Genomic DNA, 19,345 nt, shown 5'->3' on the forward strand with positions numbered 1-19,345 from the left:
AAAGCTTTTCCCACAAAAGGCGGGGAGGAAAGATGTGGGGGAAGTCAAAGAGATCTTGCAAAGAGGCAGAAATGTCTATCTGATTTCTCTTCCTCTGGCCCTAGCTGCTAGTGGTGTGTGCAGCAGATTGCTGGCAGCGGGTAGTTTTGCGTTGTGGGAATTGTTCAGTGCAGGGGTCTAACAATCCTGTGTATTTTTTTCTTCCCTTTCTGGCTCTGGGAATTGGTCAGTTTTGGAAGAGGAAATCCACTAAAGGCAAAGACCCAGCCAGCGTGTAAGTAGCCAGGGTCCCCTCTCTGGGGTGGGGTGGCGTGGGAGAAATAATGCTCTGCCATCACTAACTTCTAGAGAGAGGTGCAAGCTCCCCGCTCCTTTCTTTCAGATGGGGGCTCCCTGAGCAGAGACAACAAAATGCAGGGTAAGAAAAGGGCAGATTTAATTTTCCATCTTGCAAGGATAAGTTGCCCCCAGCCTCTGTCTGGCACAGCCTCCTTGGTTTGCCTGTTCTTTTAATGCCCCGAGGAGGAGAAGGAGGTATAATTTCATCCAATGCATGCTTGTGTGGGTTCCTCCACCATTCCCTTTCCAGGGCTGAGAGCTGGTTTAAAAAAGCCCCCTCTGCAGCTTCCCATGGTAAGATGAGGGCTGGTTTCTAGGGGCAGGTGACAAAGAGAAGAATGCTGCTTACAGATAGAAAGGGCCCTAGTATATAACCCGGCTCATTGGGATTCAAAAAAGTATTTGTCTTTTCCCCTCCCATAAATGGGGGGCAGGATGTCATGTGCAGCAAAGTCAAGACAGGCCTGGGGTCTATTCCCAACTCTGCCATTAAGCTGCCGGGGTGACCTTGGGCCTGTCTCTTTGCCCCTGCCTTTGCCCCAATGCTGCTGTTTCTTTTTCGGCTGAGCTAGGTTTGTTTGGATTGTGAACTCATCAGAGTTGGGGCACTGCATCTACCTGGCACAGCAGGGGCCCACTGAGCTCAGTTTGGGGGGGAGGTCTCTGCAGGCCTGTTGTCAGCTGAGACTGCTAAGCCTTGCTGTAACACAAATAACTTACAACACAGTCCACATCTTTTGTCACCGTCCCTTCATCCCCCAGCTCTCATCAAACCCCGCAGTTCGGGTGGAGTGTCGGGTTTTTTGTTTTCATCTCCATTGTCTCTGCAGAGCCAACATTTTAATTTCTCCTGTTTTTAAATAAGGGATTTCTTTGTTTTTAATCACCCTTGACTGGAGATGATATGAAGCAGCGAATTGTGTCTTCTGTCTCTCTGGTCATTTGCACTTCCTCTTGGGCTTGGGTTCCTGACAAAGGCAGGGGAGAGAGGTGAGGGGCATTTCTCAGCACCACCAATGGGCCCAGAGATGAAAAGAGGACCACTCCCTGGTGCTAGCTGATGTGCAGATTCCTGCCCCCTGACATAGATTAGGGCCCTTCCCATTGTACCACATTCTGCAGACACACCAAAAGAGGGTCCCTGGCCAGTCCGCACAGAGAACAGTGTGTTTATGCCCATTTTACTGTTGGGGAAACTGAGACAGGGGTCAACATTAATACATCGATCCCACACTGGTTCCTGAGCAGTACCCAGCCTGAAGTGTTCATAGGCTCAGGGAACATAAACTTTCATTAGAAGGCAGTTGGAAGACGAGGGTTAATAATAAAAGGGGAGGTTTGGTGAATTTCTTTCCTCTCTGGGATATATTTGGCCACTTGCTAGGAAGTTTTGGCTTGTCCGCTCCACTATGCCAAGGTCCTGAAGAGGGTGTGCTACTATTGTATCTTTGGACAGGGACTGCCTCTTGTTGTGTAGCACATGGCTCCATGGGGCCTTGATCTCAGCTGGGGCAGGGACTGTCTCTCATTGTGTGTCTGTGCAACACACGGCACCATGGGGCCCGGATCTCATCTGGGGCAGGGATTGTCTCTCACCATATCAAGGCTGAGTGGTACCAGTGGAGCTGCAGGGGGCTGCGAGTCTGAAATAAGGAGCATCTCTGCTCTCTCCCCAGGTGTGTGCAATGCCTTAGTCCCCAGCTGTGTCTCTAGCAGAGTAAGGGCCCCTCTTTACCAGCACAGCCATGCCACCACGGCCATCGTCTGGAGAGCTGTGGGGGCTGCATCTCATGCCTCCCCGGATCATGGTGGACTGCTGCCTGCCCAACGGCATCTTGGTCACCCTGGAGTGTCTGCGGGAGGCTGCACTGCTGGGCATCAAACACGAACTCTTCCGAGAGGCCCAGAAATATCCCCTCTCCCACCTGCTGCAGGTCAGATGGACACCTGTGTCATTCTCCAGCTTTGGGTGTGGTGCATGCAGGTGGTTCAGAACAAGGGGGCTGGGTGCCAGGACTCCCAGGTTCTCTCCTGACTCTGGGAGGAAAGTGGGGGCTGGCGGGTTAGAAGGGGGATAGAGGCTGGTGTTGCACTTGTAGAATAGAACTAACAGAATCTTATTTGGGGGATAATAAGGCAACATGCTGCATTTATTGTGAAGGCACAATTCTTTTACTGTCCCTAGGTACAAAAATGCGTACCCCCTCGTATGCACAGAGCTCTATAGATGAGACGTAATGGCCAGCCTCAGTTGCCCAGGCTAGTCCCCTGGACAGTGGGATGTGTCACTGCGCACCGATGCCCTAGGACAGTGGTTCTTAACCTGGGGTGCACACCCTCCTGGGGGTGCAAGATATGCTAGATTTTTATGATATATCTTAGGTTTAAAACTGACCTACGTCAACAATTTTTAATAAGGGGTGTGAGAACATATTTTGCCAACCAAAGAGGTGCAGGCTGCAGTAAGGTTAAGAACCACTGCTCTAGGAGGATCATTGTAGAACCGAAAGGCCCAATTCTATAGTTTTGCAGCCATCTTTTTATGTTTTCATCCATAGACCCTGTCCTATCCTCCTGCCCCAGGGCACTGTGTGACCATCAGTCACCAGTTAACAGTAGATGTGATTCTGATCTTTTCTTGATGGCGCCTTTGTCTCTCTGCTTCTGGGGTGGGTTCTTTTGCAGGGCTTGCTCACATTGTTTTTTGGCCGTCAGGGTGGTGCTGGCAGCTGATCACCCTGACAGGCTGGCTTCAGGGCCTGCTCCCTTGACAACCCGCCTCCCCCCCACACACATACATATACACCACACTTTTAAATGAGACTAGGGGGCAGTGCCCCCTGCTTGCTAGGCTCACCACTCCCCCTCCCCCTATCTCTGGGGTAGGCAGCCCCAGCTCTCTGCCGGCCACCAGGGAGGGCTGGGCCAAGGCGTGGCAGCCCCTGCCTGCACCCTCCCCCCAGCCACTGGGCCAAGGCTGGCCCAGCCCCAGCTCTCTCCCCTCACCAAGCCATCAGACAGGGCTAAGGCTGGGCCAGCCCTGGCCCTCCCCTGCAGTTGTTGGGCAGGGCTGAAGCCGGATCAACTCCAGCTCCTGAACTCACCAGCCTTCCTAACCCCTCCCCTTTTCCACCCCCACACTGCCCATCCCCCTGCCTCCATTCCTATATCCCCTTCATCCTTATCATCCCCCCTTATTGCACCACCCACCCGACATACACTCCTATCCCCTTCCTCCTCCTCCACACACCCCCTGTCCCCTCCCATGACTTTGTTGCGCTGCGCTCCCCTCCCCCACAGGAACACAGCCCCAGCCATCGCAGCAAGAGCCACAGCCCGCCCCCAGCCCAGCCTTTCCCAACGGGCCTGTTGTGGCAGCTTTGCTCCTCGGTGAGCCCAGGGAGCCCAGACCAGAGGCTCTGGAGAGCCGGGGAAGCAGCTGGGGTGCAAGACTGGCCCAGCTTGTGGTGGGCCCAGGGGAGCACACCTGAGCCTGGGCCTCACAGAGCCAAGTCGCACGGCAGGTGCATGGACTGGGCAGACTGGGGCAGGACCCAGAGGCAGGTGGACATTGGTCCAGGGGGTGCGGGGGATGCAGCTCCTGGGAGAGTGCACCTGAGCCAGGGGCCTGGCCCGAGTTACCGGCACACCGGAGCCACCTGCTCAGTGGGAGGCCTGCAGCATGGCCCCCAAGTGGTGCGAGCATGTAGGCCGGGCTGGCTGGGGGCGGGGCCCTGAGACAGGCAGATGCTGGTCCAGAGGGGATGGAGCACCTGCCCCCCCATTTCACAGAGTGGTCACTTGGTCAGGGCCCCTGGGGATGCAGTGACATGACGACATCACTCTGCGGTGCCGCAGGAAAAGGTGTTTTGTACAGATTACATAGACACACCATGGGCATCGGGTATGTAAGGTGGGGAAGGCTCTGCCGTCCCAAGCCGCCCGGCATGCTGCCACCCACACTCTATAGGCATTCTGGGGGGGGGGGGATGCTGCAGCTAGCATGAGCCTGCTCCCCGCTTTCCCTTTCCCTCCCCTCCCTGTGGTTGGAAGGGGGAAAATGCAAGTGGTGCCCTGCCCTATCTCCTGGGGGTGGGGAAGGAGCGGGACCCAGCAAAAGGGGCAGGGCTGGGGGCTTGCCTCCCCCAGCCCTGCCTTCACCGACTGCCCATGCACACACCTAACTTTAAACGGAGTTAAGGCAGAACGAAGTTCAACTGGAGGTTTGGTGAGGAGTCACTTTAGTTGCCATGTATTAATCATAGAATCATAGGACTGGAAGGGACCTCGAGAGGTCATCGAGTCCAGCCCCCCACCCTCAAGGCAGGACCAAGCTCCGTCTACACCATCCCTGACAGATGTCTATATAACCTGTTCTTAAATATCTCCAGAGAGGGAGATTCCACCACCTCCCTTGGCAATTTATTCCAATATTTGACCACCCTGACAGTTAGGAATTTTTTCCTAATGTCCAATCTAAACCTCCCCTGCTGCACTTTAAGCCCATTACTCCTTGTCCTGTCCTCAGAAACCAAGAGGAACAAATTTTCTCCTTCCTCCTTGTGACACCCTTTTAGATATTTGAAAACCACTATCATGTCCCCCCTTAATCATCTTTTTTCCAAACTAAACAAGCCCAGTTCATGAAGCCTGGCTTCATAGGTCATGTTCTCTAGGCCTTTAATCATTCTTGTCGCTCTTCTCTGTACCCTTTCCAATTTCTCCACATCTTTCTTGAAATGTGGCGCCCAGAACTGGACACAGTACTCCAGCTGAGGCCTAACTAGTGCAGAGTAGAGCGGCAGAATGACTTCACGAGTTTTGCTTACAACACACCTGTTGATACAACCTAGAATCATATTTGCTTTTTTTGCAACAGCATCACACTGTTGACTCATATTCAACTTGTGGTCCACTATGACCCCTAGATCCCTTTCCGCCATGCTCCTTCCTAGACAGTCACTTCCCATCTTGTATGTATGGAACTGATTGTTCCTTCCTAAGTGGAGCACTTTGCATTTCTCCTTATTAAACCTTCTCATCCTGTTTACCTCTGACCATTTCTCTAACTTGCTAAGGTCATTTTGAATTATGTCCCTACCCTCCAAAGAAGTTGCAACCCCACCCAGTTTGGTGTCATCTGCAAACTTAATAAGCGTACTCTCTATCCCAATATCTACATCATTGATGAAGATATTGAACAGTACGGGTCCCAAAACAGACCCTTGAGGAACTCCACTTGTTATCCCTTTCCAGCAGGATTTAGCACCGTTAACAACAACTCTCTGACTACGGTTATCCAGCCAATTATGCACCCACCTTATCGTGGCCCTAAGTTATATTTGCCTAGTTTATCAATAAGAATATCATGCGAGACCGTATCAAATGCCTTACTAAAGTCTAGGTATATGACATCCACCGCTTCTCCCTTATCCACAAGGCTCGTTATCCTATCCAAGAAAGCTATCAGATTAGTTTGGCATGACTTGTTCTTCACAAACCCATGCTGGCTATTCCCTATCACTTTATTACCTTCCAAGTGTTTGCACATGATTTCCTTAATTACCTGCTCCATTATCTTCCCTGGGACAGACGTTAACCTGACCGGTCTGTAGTTTCCTGGGTTGTTCTTATTCCCCTTTTTATAGATGGGCACAATATTTGCCCTTTTCCAGTCTTCTGGAATCTCCCCTGTCTGCCATGATTTTTCAAAAATCATAGCTAAAGGCTCAGATACCTGCTCTATCAGCTCCTTGAGTATCCTGGGATGCATTTCATCAGGACCTGGTGACTTGCTGACATCTAACTTTCCTAAGTGATTTTTAACTTGTTCTTTGTGTATCCTATCTTCTAAACTTACCCTCTCTCTGCTTGTATTCACTACGTTAGGCACTACGTTAGGGCTCTTTCAGAAGCCCCGTCTTCCTGCTTCCACAAGGAAGAAGGGCTCTTCTGAAAGAGGAAGCTTTCAAAATTTGGCCCAGTGTAGATGGGCCAAATTTTGGAAAAGATCTTCCGAAAAAACTATCCAAAAAAAAGTGGAGTGCAATTTGCGTACCTTTTTCCAACAAAGCCCCATAGTACAAACGTAGCCTGGGAGGGGAGAAGGGATGGCCATGACAGGTTGATTGCAGTATCTGTACCTTCCCCCCCACACACACCAGGATGAATCCTGCTACATCTTTGTGGGGGTGACTCAGGAGGCAGAGCGGGAGGAGTTCTTCGATGAGTCGCGGCGGCTCTGCGACTTGCGGCTCTTCCAACCCATCCTGAAGGTGATTGAGCCAGTGGGGAACCGGGAGGAGAAGATCCTGAACCGGGAGATCGGTGAGCTGGGCCGGGTGAGGACCTGAGCTGGGGGGGAAGGGTGATTCTCAGTGTTGGGGGTGGCTCCGTTGGGTCTTAACCCCACCACACCCTGCCCACCTCAGGCTTTGCCATCGGCATGCCCGTCTGTGAGCTGGAGCTGGTGAAAGACCCCGAGGTGCAGGATTTCCGCCGCTCCATCCTGGCCGTCTGCCGCGAGGCTGTGGAGACACGGGAGGCTGGTGGGCCCCACAGCCAGGCCCTGTATGTCTACCCCCCCAATGTGGAGTCCAGCGCTGAGCTGCCCAAGCATGTCTACTGCAAGCTGGACTGCGGTGAGGAAAATCCCAAACTGCTCAGACTGGGGTTTGTGTGCCATGGGGCAGAGGGGAAATGGGGTCTGGAGTAACAGGGGTCTGTGTGCCATGGGGCAGGGGATAAAGGGCATCTGTGCGTGTCATGGGGTGGGGAGCCTGTGCACCATGGGAGCCAAGGACTATGTGGTTCTGGGGATCTGTGTGCTATGGAGATGGGGGATGGGCACCCTTGGCTGTGTGCATGCCATGGGGCTGGGGTGGTGCCTGCATGTCCCAGGCTACTGGGTGCCACAGCATGGAAGAAGCAGGTTGGGGTGGGGGGAAAGTGGCAGGGTCCGTGCCTTCCAAACCTGCCTCTCTTCTGCCCCTGGCACTGCAGGCCGGCTGATGGTGGCCGTGTGGGTGCTGGTGGCGCCACAGCAGGACAAGCAGAAGTACACACTGCAGATGCCCCATGATGCGCTGCCCGAGCAGCTGGTAGCGGAAGCGATCCGCAAGCGCACTCGCAGCATGCAGCTCTCGCCTGAGCAGCTGCGGCGCTGTGTGCAGGAGTACCGGGGCCAGTACCTGCTCAAGGTGTGCGGCTGTGATGAATTCCTGCTGGCCCCGTGCCCGCTCAGCCAGTACAAGGTGAGGGGCCTGGCCCCTGGTCTGGCACAGGCACCCCCAGCTCAGCCCTGCCACCCCTATCCCAGTCCTGGGACCCCCAGCTCAGCCCTGCCACCCCCATCCTGGCCCTGGGACCCCCAGCTCAGTCCTGTCACCCCCATCCCAGCCCTGGGATCTCCAGCTCAGCCCTGTCACCTGCATCCCAGCCAGCTCAGCCCTGCCTCCCCCATCCTGGCCCTGGGACCCCCAGCTCAGCCCTGTCACCCGCATCCCAGCCAGCTCAGCCCTGCTATCCCCGGCCCGGCCCTGGGACCCCCAGCTCAGCCTTGTGACCTCCAGCTCAGCCTTCCATCCCTGTTCTAGCCTCAGGCCTGCCCCCCCCCCCCGTCCCACTCAGCTGGCACAAGGAGGGGCTCCGTCCTGGCTCAGCCCCGTGTCTCTGTGCGATTGCTCGCTGTCTGTGCCTCAGTACATCAGGAACTGCGTCGCCACTGGGCGCCTGCCCCACCTGATGCTCATGTCCAAGGAGAGTCTGTACAGCCAGCTGCCAGCCAATGTCTTCGTGCTGCCCTCGTACGCCCGCCGGCCCGGCCCCTCCACCCATGCCACCGGGGACCTGCCTGCCAAGTCCCTCTGGTCGGTCCCCAGTCTCCTACGCATCTGCATCGTTTGCGCCACCTACGTCAACGTCAACATCCGCGACATTGACAAGGCGAGCCTCTGGATGCTGGGGTCCTCTTCCACCTGAGGATGGGGGGGGGGGGTGAGGCTCAGAGTGGTGGGCTGGGAGCCAGGACTCCTGGGTTCTCTTCCCAGCTCTGGGAGGGGAGTGGAGGCTGGTGGGTCAGAGCAGGGGGGGCTGGGAGCCTGGACCTGGTCCCCTGGCATAATGGTTCCTTCTCTCCCATTCTTAGATCTACGTGCGGACAGGAATTTACCATGGTGGGGAGCCCCTCTGTGACAACGTAAACACCCAGCGCGTTCTCTGCTCCAACCCCAGGTAGCAGGGTGGGGGCTCAGCAGGGGGCACTCTCCCCTGGCAGGCAGAGGCAGGCGGGGGGCTGGGAGCAGTGTGGGGGACTCCATAAAATGGGGACTTGCCCCTGGTTACCAGAGGTGAGCCCCATCTCCGTCCCTCTCCTCAGGTGGAATGAATGGCTTTCCTACGACATATACCTGGCTGACCTCCCCCGTGCTGCCCGGCTCTGCCTCTCCATCTGCTGCGTCAAGGGCCGCAAGGGGACTAAAGAGGTAGGGAGACCTAGCTAGTTCAGGGAAGTGTCTTAGGAGAGCAGGGAATGGGACACGGAGACTGTCCCCTCAAGAGGGCACCAGCTTCCCTCCGGTCGCAGGCCTTAGGGGGGTGGAAATGGAGGGCAGGCTGTCTGTGACCCCTTTTGTTCTCTGTCCCCCCACCCTGGCAGGAGCACTGCCCCCTGGCCTGGGGGAACATCAATCTCTTTGATTATAAAGACACCTTGGTAGCCGGGAAGATGGCGCTGAACCTGTGGCCAGTGCCCCACGGCCTGGAGGACTTGCTGAATCCCATTGGAGTGGGGGGCTCAAACCCCAATAAGGTGTGTGTACTCCTCCCTCTCCCAGTCCTACTGCTGCCCCTCGCTCCTGACCCGCAGCTCCTGCCTGCCCAGCATCTGCCAGCCCAGCCCTGCCCCCCAGCCTAGCCAGTGCCCCTCACTCCCGACCCGCAGCCCCTGCCTGCCCAGCCCAGCCAGTGCCCCTCACTCCCGATCTGCAGCCCCTGCCTGCCCAGACTTGCTCCCCAGTTGTTAGTGCCCCTCATTTCCAACTCACAGCCCCTGCTAGCCCAGCCTGGGACTCCCCTCTGTAGGGTGTCTGACTATTAACCCCATCTTGGCCTGTCTGCAGCCTCGAGCCCAGTTGAGTCCCTCATGTGGTGATTGCCTGGCACTGCGGCCAACTTCTCTGCCTGCAGGGAGTGGGCAGCTGGCTGTTAGGTACTCGACCATGCTGGGCCAAAATGGTCAACCTAGCATGATCTGGCTATTCAGTTAGGGCCTACATAAGTACACAGGTCTGGCATGGTTTGGTTGTTAAGCTAGTGCCTATGTAAATACTCTGAGCTGGCATGATCTGCCGAGTAGGGCAGGGCCCTGCAATGACAGCCGGGTCAGCCCATGGGGAGGAAAAGCTTGGTAGGTGCTACAATAATAGTTCCGTTTGGCCCTTGTATGTGTTGTTGTAGGGCCTACATAAATCGGATGGCTCTGAGCACAGGATTTGTGAAGTGACTTATGGGTGATCCCGTTTGGAGGGAGGAGGGGGGCTGCTGAGGGTTTTCACCCACCATTTTACTCCCCTCTCCTCTCCCTCCCTCCCACCTGCCAGGAAACCCCCTGCCTTGAGCTGGAGTTCACCTGTTTCAGCCATGCAGTGAAGTTCGCTGATGCAGTGCAGATTGAGGAGCATGCTAACAGGAGCATGTTGCGGGAGCTGGGCCTCAACTGCTGTCTGGTGGGCCTGGTAAGGGGGGTCGTCCCTCCTGGAGGCACTGGCTTCCACCCAGCCCCAGGGCAGGGACTGGTTGGCTATGGGGGGCTGGAATTGGGGCAAGGGCCTGTCCCCTCTAGGGGGCACTGGCTCCCACCTGGCCCCAGAGCAGGGGATGAGGAGGGAGGCCAGGGGCTGTTTTTGGGTCTCCAGTAGCTGAGCACTGTGGGTGTTATGGAGGGACCCTCCCACTGCATTCCCTGCAGAGTAATCGCCTGGCCCGGGACAGCAGCCTGCTGGATAGTGAACTGGAGCAGCTCCACAGCATCTGCCACCGTGACCCCCTGTCGGAGATCACTGAGCAGGAGAAAGATTTCCTCTGGAGGCACCGGTAGGCAGCCCGGACGCCTGGGTTCCCTCCTTGACCTGGGAGGGGAGTAGAGGCTAGTGGTGAGAGCATTGGGGGCTGGGAGCCAGGACTCCTAGGTTCTCTCCCCCATGATGCAGGGGGTGAGCGGGGAGTGGGGAGCACAACCCTGACACCCTCTGTTCTCTTCGCAGACATTACTGTGTGAACATCCCAGACACCCTGCCCAAGCTGCTGCTGTCTGTCAAGTGGAATTCACGGGATGAAGTGGCTCAGGTACGCAGGGTGGCACCGGCCCCTTCAGCCTGAGAACCCCCCAGCTTCCCTCTGGCCTGGTATCTCCTCCCTGACGGATCAGACCCAGGAGCCCCTCCCCTCCAGCCTTGGAGGATGGGCAGGAGAGGTTTGAACCTCTGTGCGTGCAGTGGTAGGGGCCACCCAAGCCTCTCTCTTTCTCCTCACTTGCCCTAGATGTACTGCCTGCTGCAGGAGTGGCCCCTCATCAAGCCTGAGCTGTCCATGGAGCTGCTGGATTGTAACTTCCCCGACCCCCGGGTCCGGGAATTCGCCCTCAAGTGCCTGGTTAAGGGGCTGACAGACGACAAGCTGAGCCAATACCTCATCCAGCTGGTCCAGGTACTGCGGCACCACCAGTACTGCTCTCCCTGCCCCACAGCACCCCCTAGCACCGCCCTGGGGCCAGCCTGCCTGCCAGGGGAGAGCGCCCCCTGCTGAGCCCCTGCCCCGCTTCCTGGCCCACAGCACCCCCTAGCACCGCCCTGGGGCCAGCCTGCCTGCCAGGGGAGAGCGCCCCCTGCTGAGCCCCTGCCCCGCTTCCTGGCCCACAGCGCCCCCAGCAGGTCAGGAAGGTCTCAGCCTGTCTGTGTGGCTCCCCGGCAGGTCCTGAAGTATGAGCAGTACCTGGACAACCCACTGGCCCGATTCCTGCTCCGAAAAGCTCTGACCAACCAGCGCATCGGCCACTTCTACTTCTGGCACCTCAAGTGAGGGGCAGTAGCAGAGCTGGGGGACTGGGGTAGCAGGGCTGCAGATCGGGAGTGAGGGGCGCTGAGAGGGCTCAGGGCTGGGCTGGCAGGGGCTGTGGGTTGGAAGTGAGGGGCACCGGAAGGGCAGGGGGAGCCCAGGGCTGGGCTGGCAGGGGCTGCAGATCGGGAGTGAGGGGCACCGGTAGGGCGGGGGGAGCCCAGGGCTGGGCTGGCAGGGGCTGTGGGTTGGAAGTGAGGGGCACCTGAAGGGCGGGGGGAGCCCAGGGCTGGGCTGGCAGGGGCTGCAGATCGGGAGTGAGGGGCACCGGTAGGGCGGGGGGAGCCCAGGGCTGGGCTGGCGGGGGCTGCGGGGCGAGCGCGAAGGGTGACTCTGTGTGTGCTACCCCTGCAGGTCAGAGATGCACAGCAGGACGGTGAGCCAGCGGTTCGGACTCATGCTCGAGGCATTCTGCCGGGGCTGTGGCATGTACCTGAAACACCTCAACCGGCAGGTGGAGGCAATGGAGAAACTTGTCAACCTGACAGACACGCTGAGGCAGGAGAAGAAGGATGAGACCCAGAAGGTCTGTGGGCCTTGGGACACCCTCTGCTGGTGGTGGGGGGTGGGAACTCTGGGCTCTTCTTCCCACCTAACTGTCCTCTGTCCCCCGCAGATGCAGATGAAGTTCTTGGTGGAGCAGATGCGACGCCCGGATTACATGGATGCACTCCAGGGCTTCGTCTGTCCCCTGAACCCCGTCCACCAGCTGGGGAACATCCGGTGAGTCTGTCCCTGGTGCTCGGGAGTGGCTGGTGGGCTAGAGCAAGGGGTTGGAAGCCAGGACTCCTGGGTTCTCTCCCTGACAGGTCTCCCTACCCTGCAGGCTGGATGAATGTAGGATCATGTCGTCTGCCAAGCGGCCGCTCTGGCTAAACTGGGAGAATCCAGACATCATGTCGGAGCTTCTCTTCACTAACCATGAAATCATCTTCAAAAATGGGGACGGTGAGGGGGCTACAGGTCGGGAGTGAGGGGCATCAGCAGGGCGGAGGGAGCCCAGGGCTGGGCTGGCAGGGGATGCGGGTTGGGATTGAGGGGCAGCGTTGACCTCAGTCTGTCTGTATGTGGCTGTAGATCTCCGGCAGGACATGCTGACACTGCAGATTATCCGGATCATGGAGAACATGTGGCAGAATCAAGGACTGGACCTTCGGTACTGGGGTCCTTGCAAGAGATGAAGTGTGCGGGGGAGGATGGGTCAGACAGGGGTGGGGCCAGGCCTATCTCTTGAGTCCTGAGAGTCTATAAAAATCACCCTCTCCTTCCTGCAAACTCAGGGTACAAACCTAGGCATTCAAGCCAACTCACAGCTCCAGCCTTCCACTCCGCTGCTTAGCATAACCAGCAGCCCTACTCCAGAGGTGGCTGCATCTCAGAGCCGGGTGAGGGGTCCCTGAGTAATCTCCTCTCCACCCCCATGCGCCCACAGGATGCTGCCCTATGGCTGCCTGTCCATAGGGGACTGCGTGGGGCTGATTGAAGTGGTGAGGAGCTCGCACACCATCATGCAGATCCAGTGCAAGGGTGGCCTGAAGGGGGCGCTGCAGTTCAACAGCCATGCGCTGCACCACTGGCTGCGGGAGAAGAACAAGGGGGACAGGTGAGGTTGGGTCTGGACTGGGGGTGGCGTCTGCTCTAGTTGGAGGGTGGGGGCTGCAGGGGCCAGGGCAGGAGAGTCTGCAGAGGCGGATGAGGGTGTGTAATTAATCCCAGATGCTCTGGCTCAGTTATGACGCAGCCATTGACCTGTTCACCCGCTCATGTGCTGGGTACTGTGTGGCCACCTTTGTCCTGGGCATCGGAGACCGACACAACAGCAACATTATGGTGAAGGACGACGGGCAGGTGAGATGCCCCTTCACCGCCATTCCCTACCCCTCCCATGCCAGCCAGTCACCGCCCTGGCGCTGGGAGCCAGTACCTGCTAGAAGGGACAGGCCCTGTGCCCCAGGCCTCATCTGAGTCCTTCTCCTAGCTCTTCCACATTGACTTCGGCCACTTCTTGGATCACAAGAAGAAGAAATTTGGCTACAAGCGTGAACGGGTCCCCTTCGTCCTCACCCAGGACTTCCTCCTCGTCATCAGCAAAGGGGTGCAGGAGTGCACCAAAACCAAGGAGTTTGAGAGGTGAATCCCCCTCCCCACTGCCCTCTCAGTTCCAGGGAGAGTCCTGGCTCCCAGCTGTGATCCCCCCAGCCACTTCTCCCAGAAGTCCTGGCTCCCAGCATCAGGGCAGAGACCCCAGCATACTGATCCCGGCTGCACCCGGCAGGTTCCAGGAGATGTGCTACGCAGCCTACCTGGCCATCCGGCAACACGCCAACCTGCTGATCACCCTGTTCTCGCTGATGCTGAGTTCAGGGCTGCCGGAGCTGCAGAGCTTTGACGACATCGCCTACCTGCGCAAGACACTGGCGCTCGACACCTCAGAGCAGCAGGCCCTTGAGTACTTCACCAAGCAGATGAACGAAGCACACCACGGCGGCTGGACCACCAAGATGGACTGGATCTTCCACACCATCCGCCACATGCCCCTCACTGAGGCAGGGCATGACTGAGGGGCTGGGGCGCTGCCTGCTGAGGGGGCGTGGCTATTGCACTAGGCCCTGCCCCTGGTGCCTGACCCCACCCCCTTTGTCTTGGGGTGTGTCTGAAACAGGGGTGGAGCCATATCTATAAGCCCCGCCCCTTCTGGAGGGGACTGGGCCTTGAGTGACATAGGGTATGGCAACTGGTATCCCTCCTCTTTGGGGGTGTGTCACAGGAACACAAGCTCCACCCTCCTTGCTCAGGCTTCCTTGCTCCTCCCACTGGTGAAGGACCCAGAGGGCCTGGGGTGGCAGGGGTGGGCTTAGAGAAGGAGTCCTTTCCCCTCAGAGAGTGTAGCCAAACACCAAAGCTCCTCCTTGTGCCTTGTGCCCCTCCCATTCTAGGTGTGGGCAGGTAATGGAGGGGCTGGGGCCTTGAAGCTCCACCCTTTTCATAGGAGGAAGTGAGGGGTAGGGGTGAAATGCATTAGGCCCTCCCTCTTGGGGCAGCAGCCAGAGAGCCTTAAACACTCCTCATGGGGGGGGGGTCTGCACTGAGGGGGCAGAGCCAGTACCAAAGCTCCTTCTTGTGGGTAGAACCCCCCCCCCCCTCCAATCACTGCTATCTGTAGGGGATGGTCCTATCCCTTGTACCTCCAACCCCACTCAGAAATTTGGGATCAGTAAAGGGAGTTTGGTCACTGTTTTTGAGGGAGAAACACCTTGTAGCCCCCTAGTCATCCCCTTCAAAATCTTCCCATGCACCTGAGCCCCTACCCTCGTCTAGACTTGATTTCTGTCCCCCCATCTGCCTGGCGGGGGGAGGCTGAAGAGGGTGGGGGAAGGGAGGGGCAGATACTTGAAATTTGTGCCTGGATAATATATTTTCCCAAAATACAATTTTAAAAGTAGCCCAAACTGGCTCTGAACTGCAGTGGGGAGGCTGGGCAGGGGGAGAATACCTCTCTGGCCCCTCGACCAGCCTGGCCCAGTGATCCCTGGGTATGGGGTGCAGTTGGTGCCACAGATGTGGGCAGTGGCACATGGAACAATGCCAGTGCCCCCCTAGAGGGGACAGGCCTCTTCCTCATTCCCCAGCCCTTCTGAGTCTGCCAGTCCCTGCCCTGGGGCTGGATGGGAGCTCGTGCCCCGTAGAGGGGACAGGCCCATGTGCAGGGGAAACCTGGGAGGCATTGGTGCGGGGGAGGTTCAGGATGGAGGTTCCTGGAAATAGAGACACAGGCAGCTGCATCATTTTTATTGTGTTTTCTGCCTGGGGAGGGAGGGGTCACCATTCCAAGGGAGCCCCCTCCACATTAGGGCTGGGGGAAGTAAGGCACACAGAGGGGGAGGAGCTAGGTAGAGAGCATTAGGAAGAACCCAGGAGTCCTGGCTCCCCACCCCCTGCTCTAACCCACCAGCCCCCACTTTCCTCCCAGCGCTGGGCAGAGAACCCAGGATTCCTGCCACCAGAGGCCGCAGCCCAGGGGCTCTGGTGAGATGGGCCTGTGGACTGTAGTGGAGGGAGGCAGGGACATTGCGAGGAGCTGGATGCTGCTTGTCCATTGATCTTTCTGATCTTAATGATGATACAGCATGCTACTGGGGGAAGGGGTTTGGCATCCTCTCCTGTGAGGACAGTACCCCCTGGTGGCAATACTCTGGCCTGATCACTAGGCCGTTGAAGTCAACCTCCATGACTGAAAGGCCTGTAAGTCAGTCTCCATGGTGACCATGTGTGACAGGAGTGCCTGGGCATGGTTTTATCGGTCCAGAGCGACTCCTTAACCCTTTCCTCCCCAGTGTGGGGCTTGTGTCTCACAGCCTCCCCTTCAGATCTTCCTCCTACTCTCTTCCCAATCCCAAAAGAAAAAAAAGTGTTGTGTGCCCCTGTCCTGGGTGGCGGAGTACCTGGAATGAGTAGTTTATCGCTTGGGAGAATAGCTTCATACTGGACACAAGACTAGGTGTTATTCTCTTTTGCCTCTTGGAACAATGCAGCCCAGAGGCCCACTTCTAACTCATCTGTCTGGGGGCTCAACAGCATGGATAAATGTGTGTAAAATAAAATTAGCCCCTATGTTAGCTGGTCTCGCAATGTCTTGAAGACTCTCACATGCCTCCAATCATTGCACCTTCCTGGGTCAGGTCTGTCAGTGGGGTGGTGGGTATAGAAGCTACTGCTTCTGACAGAGGGTTAAATCTATCACACAGCAATGAAAGGAACCATTCATAAAGGGTGCGGCCACTGATAAATTAACAGAAGGAGGCAGCAGGCCTGGGGGGGCAAGAAGAGAGCAGGCAGCAAAAGGGGGCCTCCAATATGGATTCAGATTTGGGGGGAAGAATGCCAGGGTCCCTCTGGGGGGAAATTGAAAAGGAAGGGGGGTGCAAGAGAAGGGGCCACAGATTGGAGGGCTCAGGAGGGTTGCGCAGGGGGAGATGTGGGTGGGTAGAATCTAGGGGTTCAGTGGGGGGGAGGGATCAGCTGGGCTGGCAAGTGGGGGGGGCAGGGATTTGGGAGTGGGCAGAGTATGGGGCAAGGGCACAAACAACTTTGCATGGTGGAGGGACCCTGGGGGATTGGGTGAAGATGGGGAGATGGGAGGACTGGGGGGACAGGAGGGGGTAGGGAAGCCAGGGGATTCCCCAGGGGGCTCAGAAGTTATTGTCAATGTCCCATACTTCCCCGCTCAGAGCATTGGCTGCCCCCTGCAGGGTCCAGGTGACCAGGGCCAGCTGGCGCCGGAAAAGTGCCTCATTGAAGCGCCCGGGTGCCTCCCGCAGCAGCCTCAGATGCTCCAGCAATGCCTGCAATGTGTGGGCCCCCCGTCCATGCAGGATGTGCCGGAAGGGCGTCTCCGTGACTGACACGTAGGGGGACAGGAAGTAGAACTCCACCTGAGGGGGGCAGGGTGGTTAGGAGAATCTGACCCCCAAACCCTGCCAGGACCCCCCTCCTCCCTGCAACCTGTGGGGCAGAAAGGCAGCCAGGGAGGCAGGTTCGGCTGTGCAGCACACCTGGCCCCCTTGGCAGCAGGGTGGCAGAGAGTGGTGGCCATGCGACAGGGCCTCCCCCAGCGCAGCAATGCATGCAGCCAGTCGGGGCCACACAACGCCATGCACCAGCGCAGCAGCACGGCACCCAGTGGCAGACTCGCCTCAATGCGCGTCCCACTGCAGCAGACGCAGGCAGGCATGCCAGGGTCAGGGAGGCGCATGCAGTGGGTGGGAGGCTGCAGGATGATGCACCCCTCATCCCCTGCTCACCCGCATGATGCGGACATTGTACATTCGGTTGAGCCGCTCGTTCCGCTCGTCCGAGCTGTAGATCTCCTGTCGCAGCTTCTCGGCCGCCCGGATATAATCACCCCGTGCCGAGTACATCCACTGCAGGGTTAGTCCGCGGCTCTGGGGGTGGGGGAGAGAAAGACTCCCCTCAGCCTGCTGATGCCCCTCACTCCCGAACTGCAGCCTCTCCAGCACAGCCCTGCCCCTCCCCAGCCCTGCCAGTGCCCCTCACTCCCCACCCGCAGCCCCTTCCAGCCCAGCCCTACGCGCCCCCAGCTCTAGTTACTCACCTCACTGAACCTCCAAACCCCACCCACCTGAGCTATATTCCCCTCCATGGGCCTATCCACCCCCTACACAAACTCAGGTCTGTGCCCCATGAGATTCCGTGCAGGGCAAATGGAGGCAGCCCTGGATCCCCCTGGGGACTGCTGGGGGCTGGTTCCCCTGGCACTACCTTTAGCTCGCTGCTGTACAGGTTGAACGGAGTGATCTGCTGCACCAGAGCATCGCCGTAGCAGGCAAAGTCCAGGGGCACCAGGTGGTCATGGGTCAGCTTAATCAGCAGCTGCCCCACGACCTCAGCCACAGATCTGGCCACAGCAGGGAGCCGCCCGAAGAGCAGCGCATTCAGGTTCTCGTAGGTGTCATCCTGGGTGTTCAGGAATGGGTAGAGGCGGCCGTCCTGTGCGGGAAAGTGTGAGAGTGGGGCTGTGGATCAGGAATGGGGCACGGGGAGGGTTGGGAGGGGCAGAGATGGGCTGCAGGTCAGGAGTGAGGGGCAAGGGCTTACCTCGGTGAAGGAGAATTCTACTCCCGGGACGCCAGCGAAGGTGATGAAGGTGTAGGCGCTGCTGTCCATGGAGAGTGGCTGCATCCTGCAGGGGAGAAGAAGGATCAGAGCTGGGGAGAAAGGGAGCCAAGGTGGGGGTCCCCATTGTCCCATCCTGGGCTGCCCCAGAGACAGCCCTGGGGGCAACAGGAGGACATGGGACAGGCAGGAGGCTTGGGCCCTGCATCTGTGGCTGGCTAGGGAGTTGGGTTGAGGGCTAGGATAGCAGCACAGGCCAGGTTAGGGCATCAATGGGCTCAGGGGGTCAGCGTTTAAGGGTCAGTGATACTTGGAGTCAAAGATGAAAGCAGGAAGGTCAGAGGTTGGAGGTGATGGGACACAATTGGCCACAGGAAGCTTCTGCCCGTGGGCAGGGTCAGTGTAAAAAGAGGGTGGGACCAAAGTCAAAGGTCAAGAAAGCTCAAGATTATTGTAAGGTCAGAGGTGAAGGGTCACTGGTGGCTAAGGTCAACACACAGGGCAGAGACTACAAGTTAAAGGTCACGTTTGAGAGGAGCCTGTGCACAAGGGGACAGAGGTGAAGGGTGGGAAGTAAAGGGCCACGCTGAGTAGGCATCAGCATGAGAAGTGGCAGAGGTGAAGGGTCACTGCTAGGCAGGGTCAGTGTGGGCAGAGGCAGAGGGAGGAAGTGAAGGATCCTTGTGGCCCAGGCGTGAGCGCCACTTACACAGTCCCAGGCCGGTCTGGGAAGGTCACCTGCTCGTACAGACTCTGGCTGCTGCGGTTCGGGCTGTCGACCTGGTGGGCAGGAGTCAGGGTTGACCTTTGAACTTTAACCCCTGACCTTCCAACCCCTGACTCTGTGGCCCTCTGACTCACAGAGTCAACTAATGCAGGGACCCTGACCTTTAACCTCTAACTAAACCTTCCGCATAGGTGGATCATAACCAGACACCTCTAATGGAAATGAACCTTCCCTGACCTCTCCCCCCTACCCTCCTCTAACCCCCGCTCTGCTCCAGACTCCTGGATCCCAACCCCTGCTCTGACCCACCAGCTCCTACTGCCCTCCTAGAGCCGGGGAATTAACCCAGGAGTCTGGAGACTACCCCCACTAGGGTTGCCAAGTGTCAGGTATTGAACTGGACAGACCAGTATTTGCACCTTCTATCCAATAAATAAATTGAGAAAATACCGGATATACAGAATGTCCAGTACTTCTCCTGGCTCGGTGCCTGATGGACATGCGGCAATGGCGGGGGGAGTGTCAGGGGAGCGG

The 19,345-nt window shown here is 57.7% G+C and overlaps 2 protein-coding genes across 7 annotated transcripts in view; one reads left to right on the top strand and one right to left on the bottom strand.

Moving 5' to 3' along the window:
* LOC102462482 (phosphatidylinositol 4,5-bisphosphate 3-kinase catalytic subunit alpha isoform-like) lies at positions 1 to 16,041 on the top strand. Of its 4 annotated transcripts, none has more exons than XM_075908402.1 (23): positions 1 to 274; positions 383 to 418; positions 2,016 to 2,273; positions 6,504 to 6,666; positions 6,771 to 6,980; positions 7,342 to 7,592; positions 8,041 to 8,283; positions 8,486 to 8,571; positions 8,717 to 8,822; positions 8,996 to 9,148; positions 9,939 to 10,073; positions 10,307 to 10,431; positions 10,602 to 10,683; positions 10,879 to 11,043; positions 11,308 to 11,411; positions 11,806 to 11,977; positions 12,068 to 12,174; positions 12,278 to 12,399; positions 12,529 to 12,607; positions 12,884 to 13,054; positions 13,182 to 13,299; positions 13,430 to 13,581; positions 13,727 to 16,041. In XM_075908402.1, exons 3-23 carry the CDS (start codon positions 2,085 to 2,087, stop codon positions 14,010 to 14,012), a joined length of 3,219 nt encoding a protein of 1,072 aa, XP_075764517.1. In that variant the 5' UTR covers positions 1 to 274; positions 383 to 418; positions 2,016 to 2,084; the 3' UTR covers positions 14,013 to 16,041. The 4 variants fall into 4 exon arrangements, with proteins under 4 accessions (XP_075764517.1, XP_075764519.1, XP_075764518.1 ...); XM_075908403.1 differs by lacking the exon at positions 383 to 418 and having other exon boundaries at positions 30 to 113; positions 231 to 274; XM_075908404.1 differs by lacking the exons at positions 383 to 418; positions 12,278 to 12,399; positions 12,529 to 12,607.
* The window catches only part of TFR2 (transferrin receptor 2), a 17,045-nt gene continuing 12,925 nt past the window's right edge, over positions 15,226 to 19,345 (bottom strand). For all 3 annotated transcript variants that reach the window (XM_014569344.3, XM_006114663.4, XM_014569343.3), the window contains 5 exons: positions 18,794 to 18,864; positions 18,067 to 18,151; positions 17,731 to 17,958; positions 17,253 to 17,393; positions 15,226 to 16,883 (listed from right to left, as the gene is read on the bottom strand). In XM_014569344.3, the coding sequence (XP_014424830.1) occupies positions 16,641 to 16,883; positions 17,253 to 17,393; positions 17,731 to 17,958; positions 18,067 to 18,151; positions 18,794 to 18,864 (768 nt within the window). In that variant the 3' untranslated portion in view covers positions 15,226 to 16,640. The remainder of the gene's footprint in view (positions 16,884 to 17,252; positions 17,394 to 17,730; positions 17,959 to 18,066; positions 18,152 to 18,793; positions 18,865 to 19,345) is intronic.

Source organism: Pelodiscus sinensis, chromosome 24 (genome assembly GCF_049634645.1).
Source record: "Pelodiscus sinensis isolate JC-2024 chromosome 24, ASM4963464v1, whole genome shotgun sequence".
Taxonomy (NCBI): Eukaryota; Metazoa; Chordata; order Testudines; family Trionychidae; genus Pelodiscus; species Pelodiscus sinensis.